At 39.9% G+C, this 15,735-nt stretch overlaps 1 protein-coding gene across 6 annotated transcripts in view; it reads right to left on the bottom strand.

Annotated features, from left to right (window-relative positions):
• Positions 1-827: 827 nt before the first annotated feature.
• Positions 828-15,735, bottom strand: part of CUTC (cutC copper transporter) — a 290,281-nt gene continuing 275,373 nt past the window's right edge. For 4 of the 6 annotated variants that reach the window (XM_078643544.1, XM_078643539.1, XM_078643545.1 and 1 more), the window contains one exon: positions 828-1,684. In XM_078643544.1, the coding sequence (XP_078499670.1) occupies positions 1,573-1,684 (112 nt within the window). In that variant the 3' untranslated portion in view covers positions 828-1,572. The remainder of the gene's footprint in view (positions 1,685-15,735) is intronic. The other 2 variants (XM_078643540.1, XM_078643543.1) reach the window with 1 other exon arrangement.

Here is a 15,735-nt window from a genome sequence, read left to right on the forward strand (position 1 = left end):
AAAAAATTCTCCAGATACAGTCTGACGTCTGGGGGTAATTCTAAGGTGAGGAATCCATAACTAATTGTCTCTGTCAGATAAGCAGATGACAGGATGGGAAATGCAGGGGTGGTAAGAAACGGACAGTGGGAGGTGGTGGCAGTGAGAAATGGACAGCTGGAAACAGGGGGAATGGTGGGAAGACTTTGGGGGGAGGATTATACAAAGGACACCAGATGAGTTGGGGGGGGAATTAAACCGGTGATGAGGACATGTGGGTTGATTAAACAAGGGACACAGGAGGAGGGTGGGAGGTTGTTTAAACAATGGACACAGGAGGAGGCCGGAAAGCAATGGACAGTGCGGGAAGATGAGGGACCTCATAAATACATACTCAATAAGAGTGAATGTCAAAGCAAAAGAAAGAGTCCCAGCAGAAGTATGTGGCCAGTGTAAAGACACAGGCAGCTGACACGAAGCTGTACTTGGTCCATGCTCCACGGCAGAGATACATTTCAAAACCCCAGGAGGAAGCAGAGGTGAGGAGGAAGCTCTGACCAATGAGAAGCAAGGAAAGGAGAGTGACATAGGAGCCAACCAATGCTAAGTAAACGTAAGTAATAGGTGTGCTCGAAGCCCATTTGAAACTTGTTTTTATTTATAAGACATTCCACAAGCACAGCTCAAGCGCTGTGCAGGAAAAACCTAAAAATATGGTTGCAATCATTAAAGAAAATATCCAGTTGATACGTCTCTTCCAAACAGCTGTAATTTAATATTTCATACTTAACAGTATATCAAGCAGCAGTATCAACTCCAGAAACTGAGAAAAACAAGAGAAAACTTGGAACAGTAAAAATGAACATTTATTGACAATTTGATTTGCAAGTTTCCTAAGCTGGTGGAACAATATTAGTTTTCACAATGTAGGATCACAATTTCAACCCTTACACAGTTGTAAGTGCAATGCATTGCTGATAAACTGTTTCGAAGATCTTAATTTCACATCAACAGTATAAAAGATTGCTAGCAATAAAGATTGGTTTCCTTCTGAAAGTTCAAAGTCTAGCCTATTTGACTGCTAGCTGGAGCATGACAGGACAACTGCAGAGTATTTCAAAGTGTCAGCTGATAATATTGTTAACAGTCCGGTATCTACCACACCCAGCCTCTCCCCAGGATATATATCGATGGGGATGAGGAAAGCAAACCCTCACATTCAAGCAGTAGGTTTTTACAGGAACCAGAGTCCTATCGATGTGTTTTGCCAACTGAACATAAGCCCCGCATGTCAACCCAGTCTTACACTGAAGCGCTGCTCTGCTGAGCTTCACTTGCCTTCAGTTGGATCAGGATTCACATTCATTCCAACGAAGTTCCCTCTTCCTCGCTGTCAGTCAATTGAATAAGGAATCTGCCTGAGCCACCAACTGAACTTTATCTTCCTCCTTGTCAATCAGTCTTTCATCTGAGCTTTGCCAGGTTGAAATGTCTGCAACCCGACTTCATCCCACAGTGAGCGTAAGCTTCTTTGAGCCATCCATGTGTCTGGACTGCTTGCACTTCGGTACTGCAACTCTCAGAAGCAGCGGTCTACAGGATATTCTTTGCTATAGCATTTAAGGTTCTCACCTTTGCCAGGTCGGTTACCTTTGTGGAATATTCTGTCGCAGGAAGTGAGGAGCCCATGGAAACACAGGGGTTTCTAATAAAGAATAAAAGCAGGAATTATTGTTGAATGCATTTATTTTGTCACATGTTCCTGTATTAAGGACCCGTTTTAGACAAGCCCAATAAATACCATACACTGAGGTGAACAAATAACAGATTATAGTCTGGTTTAAATAGACATTGATTAAACAGAAGTACATTAGAACATGCAGTTTGACCTTAGTCACAAGATAATGTCAACTTCGGGGTCTATTACGACCGCCATCGTATCGGCAAATGGGACCGCACGCAATGAGTGCGGCGGTCCCGCAAAACCAATAAGGATGTGAACGCCACACTGGTGGGCGCATCCCGCATTTTTTACATTGCGGCGGGCGGTGCTTTCAGCAGCACCCGCGCCATGTAAAAAAGACATTTGTGCATTTGCATGCACAACGTGGCAAACCCCTCCCCAACACCCTGGGGGCCCGCAACGGACTCTGCATGCCTTTCCATGGCGGCAATGGAAAGCCACATCACCGCCTGCATCTTGATATGGATGGCGGTGTCTTGCAGACACAGCCACCATATCAAGCCCCTTTTCCGCCCGGTCACCTGTTTGGTCCCCCCGCCATACTAATAAGGCAGGGGGGAAATGGGAGGCATGCGGTGAATAATGGTGGGCGGATCGCCACCGCCATACAGGCGGTGGTGATTCGCCCGCCATTATAAAAGACCCCTAAGTATTTTTCCCTCACTAAGAGATTTAGCCTGGAAGTTCAGTGCAATAGCGGAACCACTTACTCCTTATATCCATCCTCACATATTCTTTAAACGTTGCACTGATTAAGACTTTCAAACTCTAGAAAAGTTTCTAAATCCATAAGTACAAACTTGGAATGGCCCAACAATCAATCAATCTATCTGACCGTGTTCACTCATGGGTCAGCCATCAACGGTGCCTGGGTCGATCCTCGGTAAACCACAGAGGGCACAAATGTTTCGGATTCATTGGCATCTCTCATCGGATAACGTTTTTTTTAAAAACAGATTTTATTGATTTTTCATTAAAAAGGCACAATGGCTAGGCATGCTTTGGGATGAAATCAAAGAGTAGTATCACAAATTAGAAGATACAACTGTACAATACTGTGCGCATCAAATATTAACGGTGCTAACAAGACTAAATCTACGACATGCAGTTGCCAATGTCGAGACAGTACACAACATGACCATCATTACAGTAGTCCGTAGCCATCATAACCCCCCCCCAACTGTTCTGGAAGAATAAATAATTATGAGTGTTTTTACATAGCCCAAGCATCAGCATATAAACTATTCCTGTAAAGAAAATAGCAGTCACATGTTCAGTCAAAACGTCAATATGAATCCATATTATTCAGGTTATTTTGTTAAGTTATTGTTGTGCGTTAGGGGTAGGAGTACTAGGGTCTAAATCAAGAGCTTTCAGGGCTTCTAGCATATATCCCATTCCATGGCAATTGGGTTCTTATGTAGGCCTCTGGCTTCCTCCCTCCGTATTGCAGCACTTTCGGCACTGCCCCATCTAACCAGTTCAGTGTGCAAACTATATTCCGTGGGCGTTTCATTAATTTCCATCTCATAGTGATGGCTCTTTTGGCCATTATTAGGGCGAGATCCGTGAATCTATTTCGCACCTTGTGTTGCGTCAAATGTTTGCATAAATCCAAGATACATTCCTCTACATTATTTCCTATGTCTTTTTGCGTGACTGCCAAGATGTGTCGCCTGACAGAATCCCCAAACCCCCTTATACGGGGGCAAGCCCACACCATGTGCATCAAGTCAGCTTCTTCCAATTGACATCTAGGACCCAAAGGATAACACAGATTAAATTTTCCAGTGCGTTCCAATTGCACAGGCTATCTATCATTGCTGATCCCCATTCGCAATCTAATCACTGTGCTGTTTGTTCTTAATAAATAAAGCTAACTTAGGGGCGGATTATGATGGCGGACGGACGTCTGCCCATCGCCATTTTCCCGGGGATGGGGACCGCCCGCTTATAAGGCGGTGGTCCAGCAAATGAAACTAGGATGTGACCGCCACCATGGCGGCCGCAAACGGCATGTTTAACATTTCAGTGGGTGCTGCTGGCTGCAGCACCGACCGCAATGTTAAAAAGCACTGTTTACATTTCCCTGCACTACGTGGCAGGCACTAAGCAGTGCCTGCCACATGGTGCAGGAAAATGTAGGTGGGCACGATAGGTGGCCTCCAAGTGCACACACCAACTGCCCCTGCACAAGGAGGGCCCGCCATGGGCCCCCAAAGTACATCTCTGCCAGCCATCATAATCAAGCCCTTAGTTTGAACCTTTTAGGTTCTTTATTTCTTAAATGGATGGTTTGCCTGACTCCTTGCGGCTTTGGCCATTGTGACTTCTACTGTGGAACTAATCATTCAAGCCCAAAGAAGGAGAAGGTAAAATAGCTCCGAAATGCTTGGGTATCTTAGAAATACATAGTGTAACTGAACATTTCTGGATTAACTCACTGGAGGTGAATAAGTGTGAGGACACTGAGCAGCCTAGAATTCACACACATTATGTTTGAGCAGGTGCTCTCTAATCAGGTACGTTTTAGAGATTTCTCAAAAAGGAGACTGGAAGGAGGCTGTCTGATGCTTTGTGAAAGTGTGTTGAAAAGTTTTTGGAATATGCATGAGCAGGCAGAAGAGCAAAGTCACCATAGCTAGTAATTACATGGGCTCCCATGATGCCCCATGGCTAGGTCACAGAGTGGTGAGTGTGTGGTCCTCCTCCTCATGTCCCACCTTCCCCGCTTCCCTGTTCCCAGCAGAGAAGATGCATGCTGTGCAGCAGCATGAGGCTTAACCAGGATTGTGTCAAGTGTGCATACTCATGCATAGGCTAGCATTAACACTGACTTCTGATGTACTTCTTTATTTTTTTTACCCACAACTGTAGCATCAGACATGGGTCTACAGATCATAAAGGGCTCTTAGACTTGGGTTGAGAAGGGGGTGAACAATACACTCTACTTTTAACAATAAAACACAACTCATAATGGTGACAGTACAGTAACAATAACATCAGCAGGCTTGGGAGATGTGTTACCGTTTAGAACCTCCCCCAAGTCATTGGCAGTCAGACAATACACCAAGTTGCAGGACACACTTTCTCACTACTAAAAGCCTTGGCGGGGGGCAGAATGAATTGGTAGGAAGCACCTGGATCAAGTTTACAGTTCTTTCGACTCCCATTCCATGGTCACTAAAAATACAATCCAAAACCTTGTTGAATAAACTCTCAAAGGCCCTGTATGGCTCTAAATCTCGAATCTTGACAAAATGTATCAGTGAACAATGTTCTGACTCAGCAAGTGCAGATTTATAGGACTACTTTTCTCATAGGTGTTCCCATGATGAGGATGACGGGGAGGAGCTCAAGGCAAAAAAAAATGTGGTTCATAAGAATTATTTGGCCAAACCTTTTGACCTCCTGAAGTCTACTGTGGAGCTAGAATTTGTGAACGATCACGGGCTACGTAATCTTTTGAGATGACATTTGGCTGCCTACCTTTCAATACATTCAGTTTTACCTCCTTGAGGACTAGGTAAGTGAACGGAGTGAACGGAGTTTAATACAATTATGCAATGATTGAATGAACTATGAAGTTTAAAAAAATAAATATATATACATTATATATATTCAATAAAATGAATAGTATTGTCATTACTTATAGGTACAACCACTTTAAATTCACCTCAAAACACAGTGGAGGTTCCTGTCTCCTGAACGGATGGCAAATTGCTGTTCGATTACTTCCAGGGTGGTGCAAAGGATTGGTATTTAGACACATATTTTTTTTAAATATAGCCATACAAAAATATTGCATCCAAAATATCGTGATATGGAAATATCATCAGCAAGAACATAATTGTCAAGAATATCGATTTTCAGGTAAGTAATTTGGATTTTTAAAATATCTAAGTCATTAATATCGTTTGTAAAAATAGTTGCTTAAAATATAGTTTTTTCATTATTGCTATGTATTTTAAAATATATATGATGTCAATATTTTGTATACCTATTAATGTTTTTAGTATATTTGCTATATTTTTAGTAGTTGTTACATTTATTTAAATCATTTTTTGTTATTCTTAGTGAAGTAGCGAGGTTGTGGGTTTATATGGGTATAGGGTGGGCAGTAATTTACTTATAACACATTAATGATTATTTTTTATTTAACATTATTTATTTTCTTGATATTTAATTATATTATTGTGCAATTAATTTTTGTAATGTCAATTTTATGTGCAGGTTGTGGAGTTTATAGTGGTAAAGGGTGGGAAGTAATTTATAATAATTAGTTGTCAATTGATATTAATTGATAATTATGTTAATTGCGTAATCATTTTTTTGGGATGCGGGTTGTATAGGGATAAAGGGTGGGGAGTTCATTTTAATGAATGAATATTAAGCTTGTAATTAATAATATTTAACTGATATTTATGTTAATTGTGCAATTTAATTTTTAAAAACCTTTTAGAAGCAGGTTGTGGGTTTTGTGGGGGTATGGGGTGAGAAGTAAATTATTTTAAAGTAATTCATTATTTTAATTAATATTATTTATTAAATTGATCATTATGTTAATTGTGTAAATAATTTTCTGTTAACGTTTACGAGTTATGTTGTGCATGTTTTGTGGGTGGTCTATTGTGGGAAGTATATTAATGAATGAATAATATTTAATTAATGATAGTTTGTTGATAAATATTTATACTTATAGTAAAATATATTGCTTTTTAAAGTCAAGTTTTAGGTGCAGGTTGGGAGTTTTGTGGGGTTATAATGTGGGAAGTAACTAAATTAAATGTATGTAAATAAATAATTTCCAAAGAAACATATTTATTTGTATGACAATTATTTTTGTATTTTATTTATAATATTTATAGTTATTTGTTCTATATATTTAAGATTGTAATGTTTTAATTTTAAATATTTAATATATTTGTAGTTTTTTGGGACATTCATATTTTTTAAATTTATTTTGTTTCTGAAATAATTTTATCATGTTAAAGATATTTTATTTGTTTTTAATGTTGCACTGACGAGTGGCATTAGTAAATTTTACTCCTCCGCAATCCAACACCTTCCCTACTGTTGCATTTACTTGAGAGAGATTTGTAAATTGTACCCAGTTTTATTATTTTTGCGTTGCGTGATGTGGGAGTAGTAAATGTTTTATATATTTTATATATTTACTATGATAGTATGCGTAGTTTTGTATAAATTGTAGTGGAAATAGTATATGTATGACATTTTATAATTGATTTTATATTGTAATCCTTTATATCCTGTTTTTGTTTATTTAAAATTATAATATTTACAATTATTAATGTTTTTAATGTGTAAAATATTTGTATTCAATTTTAAGTTGTTTACTTTTTTTAATTTAATTAGAATGGTTTAAAAATAGATGTTATGTTATTTTATATAAATATGTTAAATGTTATATTAGACATTTTGAAATTATAATATACATTATAATTATTAGTTTATTTTTAAGTAGATATAGGTAAATATACATTAATTGTTATATATGTGTTTAACTTTTTTTATTAAGCTTATTTGTTATATTTGTTAAAATATATATTGAAACCATTTTATTTTAAAACTAATGTTACTATTTAATATACTTAATATTTATTATTTTAATGTATATATATTTAAATAATGATGTTTAACACAACGATATTTATTACAACGATTTCCCCCCCAATATTTCTGTACTTACCATTATAATTGTAGTGACGATATTTTTGACATCGATATTTTGGTCACAATATTTTGGTATGGGGATGTTTTGAGGGTCGATATTTTACAGGTGAACTCAAAGGATTTGGATCCAGAATCTAGCCCTTTTGTAGTTCATCACAGGAAGATCACCTGGACAGACTGCAAGATGAAAAGTAACTAAGGGGCAGATGTATGAAAATACCAACAGTAAATTTTAAGGACCTTCTATTAAGGAATAGTTAAATGTTACATATCAATAAGTGGTTCATTAATTTAGAGAGTTCTTAAAATTAAATATTTCAAAATACTGAATTGCAGTTTGAGATTCGTTATGACTCTCAAATTGCGACTGTCGCATTGGTAGCTACTGATGACATCAGTACAACTAGAAAGTTGTGTTACTTTGCTTTCACTTTTAGTGAAGAGCAAAGCAGAGCTGGAAAGAAGGTCTGAATCTTTGGAGTAAGAAAATAGCGAGTGAGACTCCAACTGGGGGACAAAACAGCGGCAGGAACAGAAAAAGAATGTTTAGTGACAAGGAAGATGAGATATTAGTTCTGGAGTGTGTACAGAATCATGACCAATACATTTGGACAATACTGCCTGTCAGTCCCAGATGAAGCAAAGAGGAGGGTATGGACACAAATTAATTACAGAGTTCACACAGTCGGTGTTGCTTCTGAAGTATCGAGGAGATACAAAAAAGCAGATACGATGTGCAGTATTGTAATAAATAAAGATCGGCTTTAAGATGACACCAAGCTTCAGCCACTGGAAGGAGAAGCACAGAACCTCCACCAACAATAGAGCAACTAATTTAGCCTACATTTCAGGCACAATGTACCTCTGATATTGCTGCAACTGATACCACCTTGCCCGTGTCCACTGTTTCAGGTAAGGAATTTAAATGTATTATTAAATGCAATGAATAATTATTCTTAACATTCCCTCAGTTATATAATATATTATGCTCCAAACTCTTTCCACTTGCCAAAGAATTATCCGCACTCACGGGGGTAATATCCAAAAGGTTGTTTATTCTTTTAATATATATATATATATATATATATATATATATATATATATATATATATATATATTCAAAACTGAATCCTGACCGCCAAACGTGGCGGAAACAGCAGGCGCGGACCTCTTCAGCAATCAGCAGTACTTAAGCATGAACAAGAGCCACAGCGCGAAAATGCGTTTTCAAAAATCCATATTTATTTTGCAAAGAATGTAAGAGCCAGTGCCCTCCCTGACGCGTTTCGCTCCGCGAACGGAGCTTGATCACATGACGCGTCAGGAGTAGGACGTGCATTAAATTCACATTAAAAGCCCAAGCGCCTAAAGAAACAGGACGCAGGGGTGGCAAGAAAGCAAATGAACGTGCAAATCAACATTCAAAACATTATTGCACTCAAAATTGATTATTTACATAAATAAAGACTGGGGGGTACAGAATCACTGCATAGTGCACAGAAAATTGTAACTTGAGTTGGTATATAACAATATAGCATTGATAATAAAGCCTCAAAACCAATTAAGAACTCGACGCTTTAACCTAGGGACCATAGCGATTAAAAAACCAAACAGACCATGTATATCACAAGAATAGCATCAGAAATGATAGAAAATCAATAATGATAAACAAATCAATATGTGAAAACAGTCCATTGCTAGTGCATTCATAATGGTCTATTTAGTCTCAGTCCAAAGGTATTGATTAAATTTTTGCTAGAACCAATTCATAATTTTCCCTTATCATGTATGCCCCATCAAAAGAGTGAATACAAAAAGTGCCTTCGTGCTAAAGTGCCAATGCTTAAAATTCATTGCGTAACACAATGACAAAACTTTGATGATGTCGGCGGAAGAACCATTGATGAAAACCCATCCCTAATAATGTGCAAAAATACAACAAACAGATTCATTTCCTTTTTTCATTTTTAAACTGTTTAGATTTAGGTCAGATGGAAAATACATAAATAAACTTCATAGAAAGTGGTGTAATTCATCAAAAGCATTAAGCCCATTTGGAGCTCGGGTGTCAAGTAACAGAATGAAAAATGCCTCTTTTTGACGCAACAGTTTTTCACGATCCCCCCCTCTGCCTGGGTTGGCCACTGAACACAACAAAGTGTACTTTAGATCTTTTAACTTTTTGTCGTGTACTGCTTTGAAGTGGCGAGCCACCGGATAATTCATATCCGAGTTAACAATGGCTCGGATATGTTGCAGGATGCGCTGATGTGCAGGGAGTTTAGTACTCCCAATATAGGATAAAGAACATGTGCAGGTGAGTTGGTATACTACATATTCACTGCGACATGTCAGATGTTCTTTTATGGGGATCAGCCTGTCATTGAACGCCGAAGTATAATGGGTTCCATTCTCAGCAAATGTACAAGCCCGACACGACGTACATCTAAAAAAACCTAGTTTCTTTAACCAATTGGTTTTAGGTGGCAGTTCTGGTTGTGTTCTGTCTAATGCATCTTTCATAGACGGGGCCCTCCTAAAAGTTATGGCCGGTGATTTGGGCAGAAATGGTGTTAAGATGACGTCGGTTAATACAATTGGCCACTCAGATCGAATGATTTGACTAATCTTAGAGATCTGAGAACAAAAAGTGGTAATAAACCGAACAGAGCCCTGTTCAGTAGTATCCTTCTTCTCCTTGTTCCTAGGAGTAAGGAGGTCCTCTCGTGAGCGAATACGCACTTTGGCCAATGCCTGATCGAGAATGGCTCTGCTGTAGCCCCGGCTCAGAAATCTAATCCTAGATTCCCTTAGACACTGTTCTAAACTATCAGGGCTACTGCAAATTCTTTTAATTCTGATGAATTCACCCAAAGGTATACTGTTGATAGTATGGATTGGGTGAGCACTGCGGGCATGCAAGATGGAATTGCCCGCCGTACTTTTTCTATGGAGCTTAGTATGAATGGTGTTCTGATCAATGTACAGCTGGACATCCAAGAATTCAGCCGCATCAGATGTGATACTAGCCGTAAACTTAAGATTCCTATCATTGATGTTGATATCTCTCACAAATGCCGCTGCCTGGTCTTTGGTGCCACGCCAAATGATGAAAATATCATCGATAAAGCGCCAGTAATGCACCAGATGAGGAAGCCAATGTGTGTGAGTGACCTCGAGAACATGCTTCTCCCACCAGCCCACATGGAGGCAGGAGTAGCTGGGGGAGAAGCATGAACCCATGGCCACCCCGCGCTCCTGGTGAAAGAATTCCTTCCCAAATTGGAAATAGTTGTTGACCAGGCACAACCGTATCATATCCACGAGCATAAGGTTGTGATTTCTAAAGTCTGCCTCTCTGCTGTTCAAGAAATATTCAACTGCGTGAAGTCCCTGCTCATGGTTGATGCTGGTATAAAGTGCCTCTATATCCATCACCAGAAAACAATAATCAGGACACCATGTGATGTGACTGACTTTGACCAAAAAATCTGTGGTGTCTTTCAAAAATGAGGGGAGGGAAAACATGTGGGGTTGCAGAAAAAAATCAACATATTTCGAGATGTTTTCATTCATACTGCCTAAAGCTGAGATGATAGGACGGCCTGGGACAGGAACGGTGCATTTGTGGATTTTGGGCAAAAGATAAAACAAAGGAGTGATGGGGTGTGCAACATTGAGAAATTTAGTTTCCTCTTTGGTGAGTAAGCCATTTCGAAACCAGTGATTGATATTTTTTCTCGTGTTCTCATGACTTTTTAGCATCGTAAATTTGGTACACTTAGTGTAACATAATACATCACCGAGTTGCCTGTTTGCTTCAATGATGTAGTCTGATTTCGCCCATAACACTGTATTTCCTCCCTTGTCAGAGTTTTTAACGATGACCTGGTCATTGCTCTGGATCCTCTTTACAAGTCTAGTGTATTGCATGTTATTAAAGTCGACCTGTCTTTTCTTTTTCAGCACCTTTTTATTTAAAGACTTGAATTCTGTTATGATCCTATCACTAAAGACGTCAACAGCGTCCTTAGGCATCAAAGGTAAAAAAGTTGATTTCCCACGGAAGGTAGTGGGTGGAGAACAATTAACATTGATGACCTGACTTACTGTCAAATCCGTTTGTGTGTTATTTTCTTGATCAAGAGACAATAATGCCTGTAAGCCCTGTAGATGTTTCACTTGAAAAGATTCGACATTAGATGTTATCACATCAGAACCAGCACGTGTTGTTACATTATCAGGATGTAATAAAAAATACTTTTGCAATTTAATTTTTCTGATAAATTTAAAAACATCTATCCGTGCTTGGACATAGGAAAAGTCATTGGGTGGACAATACGACAATCCTAGCGAGAGAAGTTGTTCCTCTGCCTTAGATAAAGTCAAATCCGTCAAGTTGATTACAGTATTATCATGCTCACTCGTTAATTGTTCCAATTCTTGCGAGTTTTGCCTCGTCTGCCACCTCTTTTTGGCGCTGCGTTTCCTGCAGCGTCGCTTTTGGCTGCCGCTTTGTCTGCTTGAGGAGGAATGTTCCGTGAGCGCAGAGAGTACCTCCGGTCCTCGCTGACAAAATTTAATTCGTCAGCCATAGAGAATTTAGTTAAGTCAATTGAACTTATCACTGAACGTGATAGACTTTCTTCGGAGCCACTGAAAGACGCCACCGAAAGGTTGTCCTGATTGGTTGAGGTGGGATCGATGTTTGACCCAGCATCGGCATTGGTGGTTGTTTGTTGCCCAGTGGACATGGCCTTGCGCTTGTATGAATCATATTTCCGTGAATATGCGACCTGTCTCATAATCCTCTTTGTCCCTTGCAAACTCGTTAATTTTCCGTTCTTGAATTGTTTGCCCCAACTTTGTGAGTCTCAGATCAATCTCCTTTCGTGCATTCGCAATTAATTCAGTGTCACCTGATGCCTCCAATAATGCATTAGTTTTTTCTATTTCAATTAACAATAATTCTCTATCGGAGTGGGCATATTCAGTCAGAATTAATAACATGTTCCTTGATGACTGAAGACTGTTCTCAGCCCACCTCTGGAGCATTTTGGGGTCCGGGTTTTCATACGTTGGAACTATCATTACTCTTAATCCCCTGGGAACACGGTTAACTTCCAGATACTTATCCAATGATTTTTTCTCCCACCATTTAGAAAGTTCACTGCGAAGCAATTTTTCCAAGGTTTTAAGCAAATCTTTAGTGCTATTGCTCGCATTTGTGGTACGACCTGCTTGAGTATTTGTAGGATTTGCAGTGGGTAAGTTTTCATATAGCGCCTCCGCCGCCATTTCCCTACTCCTGAGAGCGTCGGTGGATAACATAGTTGCAGTTGTTTATATAACGGCTCAAAATGCCGCTGGATTAAAGTTCGTAACTGCTGTGGCTAAACGATAAATATGTATCGTCAATGTTCGCTTTATCAATGCTGGTATGCCCAGAACCTGCCTCATTCAGTCAATGTCGCTGGTGCGCGCAAGCAACTCCTTACCGGCAATGGTCCAGAACGCCGAGTGAAGCCAAACGCCTCCCTCCGCTTCCCGACACTTCTCCGGATCAGGTGCTGCACAGCGCCGGCCAGCTGAATAAACACATAAGCAGGGGGCACGGTCAAAGTACTTTTTCCAAGTTCAATCGTTGGAACGCAAGCGTTCGAGGTTTGACAGGATGCCGTGCCACAAATCCTGAGCGGGTCCACGAAGCCGGAAGCAAACCAACTCCGGTAAAGAAATTCAAAACTGAATCCTGACCGCCAAACGTGGCGGAAACAGCAGGCGTGGACCTCTTCAGCAATCAGCAGTACTTAAGCATGAACAAGAGCCACAGCGCGAAAATGCGTTTTCAAAAATCCATATTTATTTTGCAAAGAATGTAAGAGCCAGTGCCCTCCCTGACGCGTTTCGCTCCGCGAACGGAGCTTGATCACATGACGCGTCAGGAGTAGGACGTGCATTAAATTCACATTAAAAGCCCAAGCGCCTAAAGAAACAGGACGCAGGGGTGGCAAGAAAGCAAATGAACGTGCAAATCAACATTCAAAACATTATTGCACTCAAAATTGATTATTTACATAAATATATATATATTTCCCATAAATTATAAATGCCAATTTTCGGTCGCAAAGGCTCCAATTTGATCTTTGGAACTGCAAAACTGTTTAGTCATTCAGACCCCCTATACCTTACTTCTGAGATAATGAATGAGTCAATAGGATTTTATTTTTTAATACAATTATGCAATGATTGAATGAACTATGAAGTTTAAAAAAATAAATATATATACATTATATATATTCAATAAAATGAATAGTATTGTCATTACTTATAGGTACAACCACTTTAAATTCACCTCAAAACACAGTGGAGGTAGACATAGAAGAAGAGGAGAGAGAAATGGCTAGGCCAAATGATTTGTACAACGCTAGAATAAGTGTAATTCCAACATTTTCGGATCTGGCTAAATCAATCATTCCACTAATAATCGCTACATCTGTAATTACAACGTCAAAACCCTCAAGCTATGCACAGACACAAGCTATTCTTACTCTGGTCAAGACTGTGCAACAACATACGTCTTTCAGAAGAACCAGAAAATCTACCGCAGCAACAACTCCAACAGGAATAGCAGCATCTTCTAGCACTGGACAATACAATAAAACATGTTAAGAGTAAAACAATGTCTTTTGAGAGCAACATAATAATTATGCCCTACAGATTCTAGCTTAAGAAAATGCAATGAGTCATGAGTTTGAGTCATTCACAGGTACAGTTACTGAGACGTCACAGCGAGTTAGTATTCTTTGTTCAGCATTAATTGTTGCAATGTCCTAGCACACATAAACCAATTGTATTATGTTTATGACATTAAATATACACCCCAGCAACCATAATTCTTCTCAGTCTTTTTTTCTCTTTATTCCAGTTGTTCCCGCCAACACGTGTTTCGTCACTGACTGTGTGGGTCACCCGCGACTTTGTCAGGGCTGTATCACTAGTATCTAGAGCGTCTGACCTTACAGCCGGTTCTAATTCCGTCCCGGCCAATATAGCGGCCTGGGTAGATGCAATTCCGTGGTCCTATTCTGACTCAGAATGTATGTTTCCAGCATAGAGTACCCCCCGGTGCACCCCCAGACCAAGAGCCGTCTGGCAGGTTGTTCTTGAGCTCTTGCATGCATGCGACCAAGGGAGTGAGGAAAGGAAATTGATCTCAGGTGGAAAGGGACAATTTTCTACAGTGCCACGCATCAGAATACTACCAGTCCTTTCAGACCTGCAATGTTACTTAAGATAAGCCAATACCCTTGTCAGTGGTGGAGGTCATGGCTCATTTTTGTGTCCAGCAGGCTGGAGAAATAGAGGTGGGGAGAGGAGATGCAACACTACTTATAGCTTGAGAGCAACAAATAGTCCACCCCTCATCCGGCCCCCTAATGTCTACTTTGTTTGTGGAGCTCATGGTTATGTTTGGCTCCCTGAAGGGTGGTTGGGAAGGTGCTACCTTTTTTACCTCTTGCCACCTGTGCATATAGCCCCTCCCAATAACCATAGGGACCACCACCTATAGCGTAGAGGTGTTCATGCGCTTCAGTTCAAGAGAATGATTAGCACTGATGACATAGATCAGACAGACACCACCTTGCAGCAGTTCACGGACGCAATGCGAGGCATCATACCATTCTGGGGCCCTATGGCTAATAGTCTTAATATTAGACAGCTCACTAGGGTGGTGGAAGGAGTCATTAATACGTCTGCAGGAATTTTGACAAATATCACAGAGGTCCAGACTACGAGACTCACTGCCCTTCAAAATCGTATGGTTTTAGACGTTATCCTAGCTGATCGGGGGGGGTCCCTGTCGCGACATCGACAGTAGATGTGTGTACATCCCTGACCACGCCCCCACTGTGTACGCTGCCATACAGAATTTGGACTTGGATATACACCAGGAGAATGGTACATGGTCGTTCATGGGATGGTTCTGGGACCCGTCGCCACTTGGGGTTGGAAGATCCTTATTTTTCTAGTCGCCGTAGCAGGTATCATTCTGACATGCGGTCTGTGTATACACTGCCTCTCTGCCTGTTGTGCCTGCTGTGTATCAATATTCAAGGCACGTCTCAGGACGCCGAGGCGCGATTCTAATGCAAAAGTTATGATGATGCAGGGTATTCAGGATTTGATGAGTATAGACAAGGGTATTTTTGAATACTTATTTCCTGTGCTTAACATTTTAGAGTATTTAGTTTCCACGGACAGCCCTTATGTTAGCAATGATAGTTTTTTTTTTCTCAAACTTTATTTATCATTTT

The sequence above is a fragment of the Lissotriton helveticus genome, chromosome 5_1 (assembly GCF_964261635.1).
Source record: "Lissotriton helveticus chromosome 5_1, aLisHel1.1, whole genome shotgun sequence".
Classification (NCBI taxonomy): domain Eukaryota; kingdom Metazoa; phylum Chordata; class Amphibia; order Caudata; family Salamandridae; genus Lissotriton; species Lissotriton helveticus.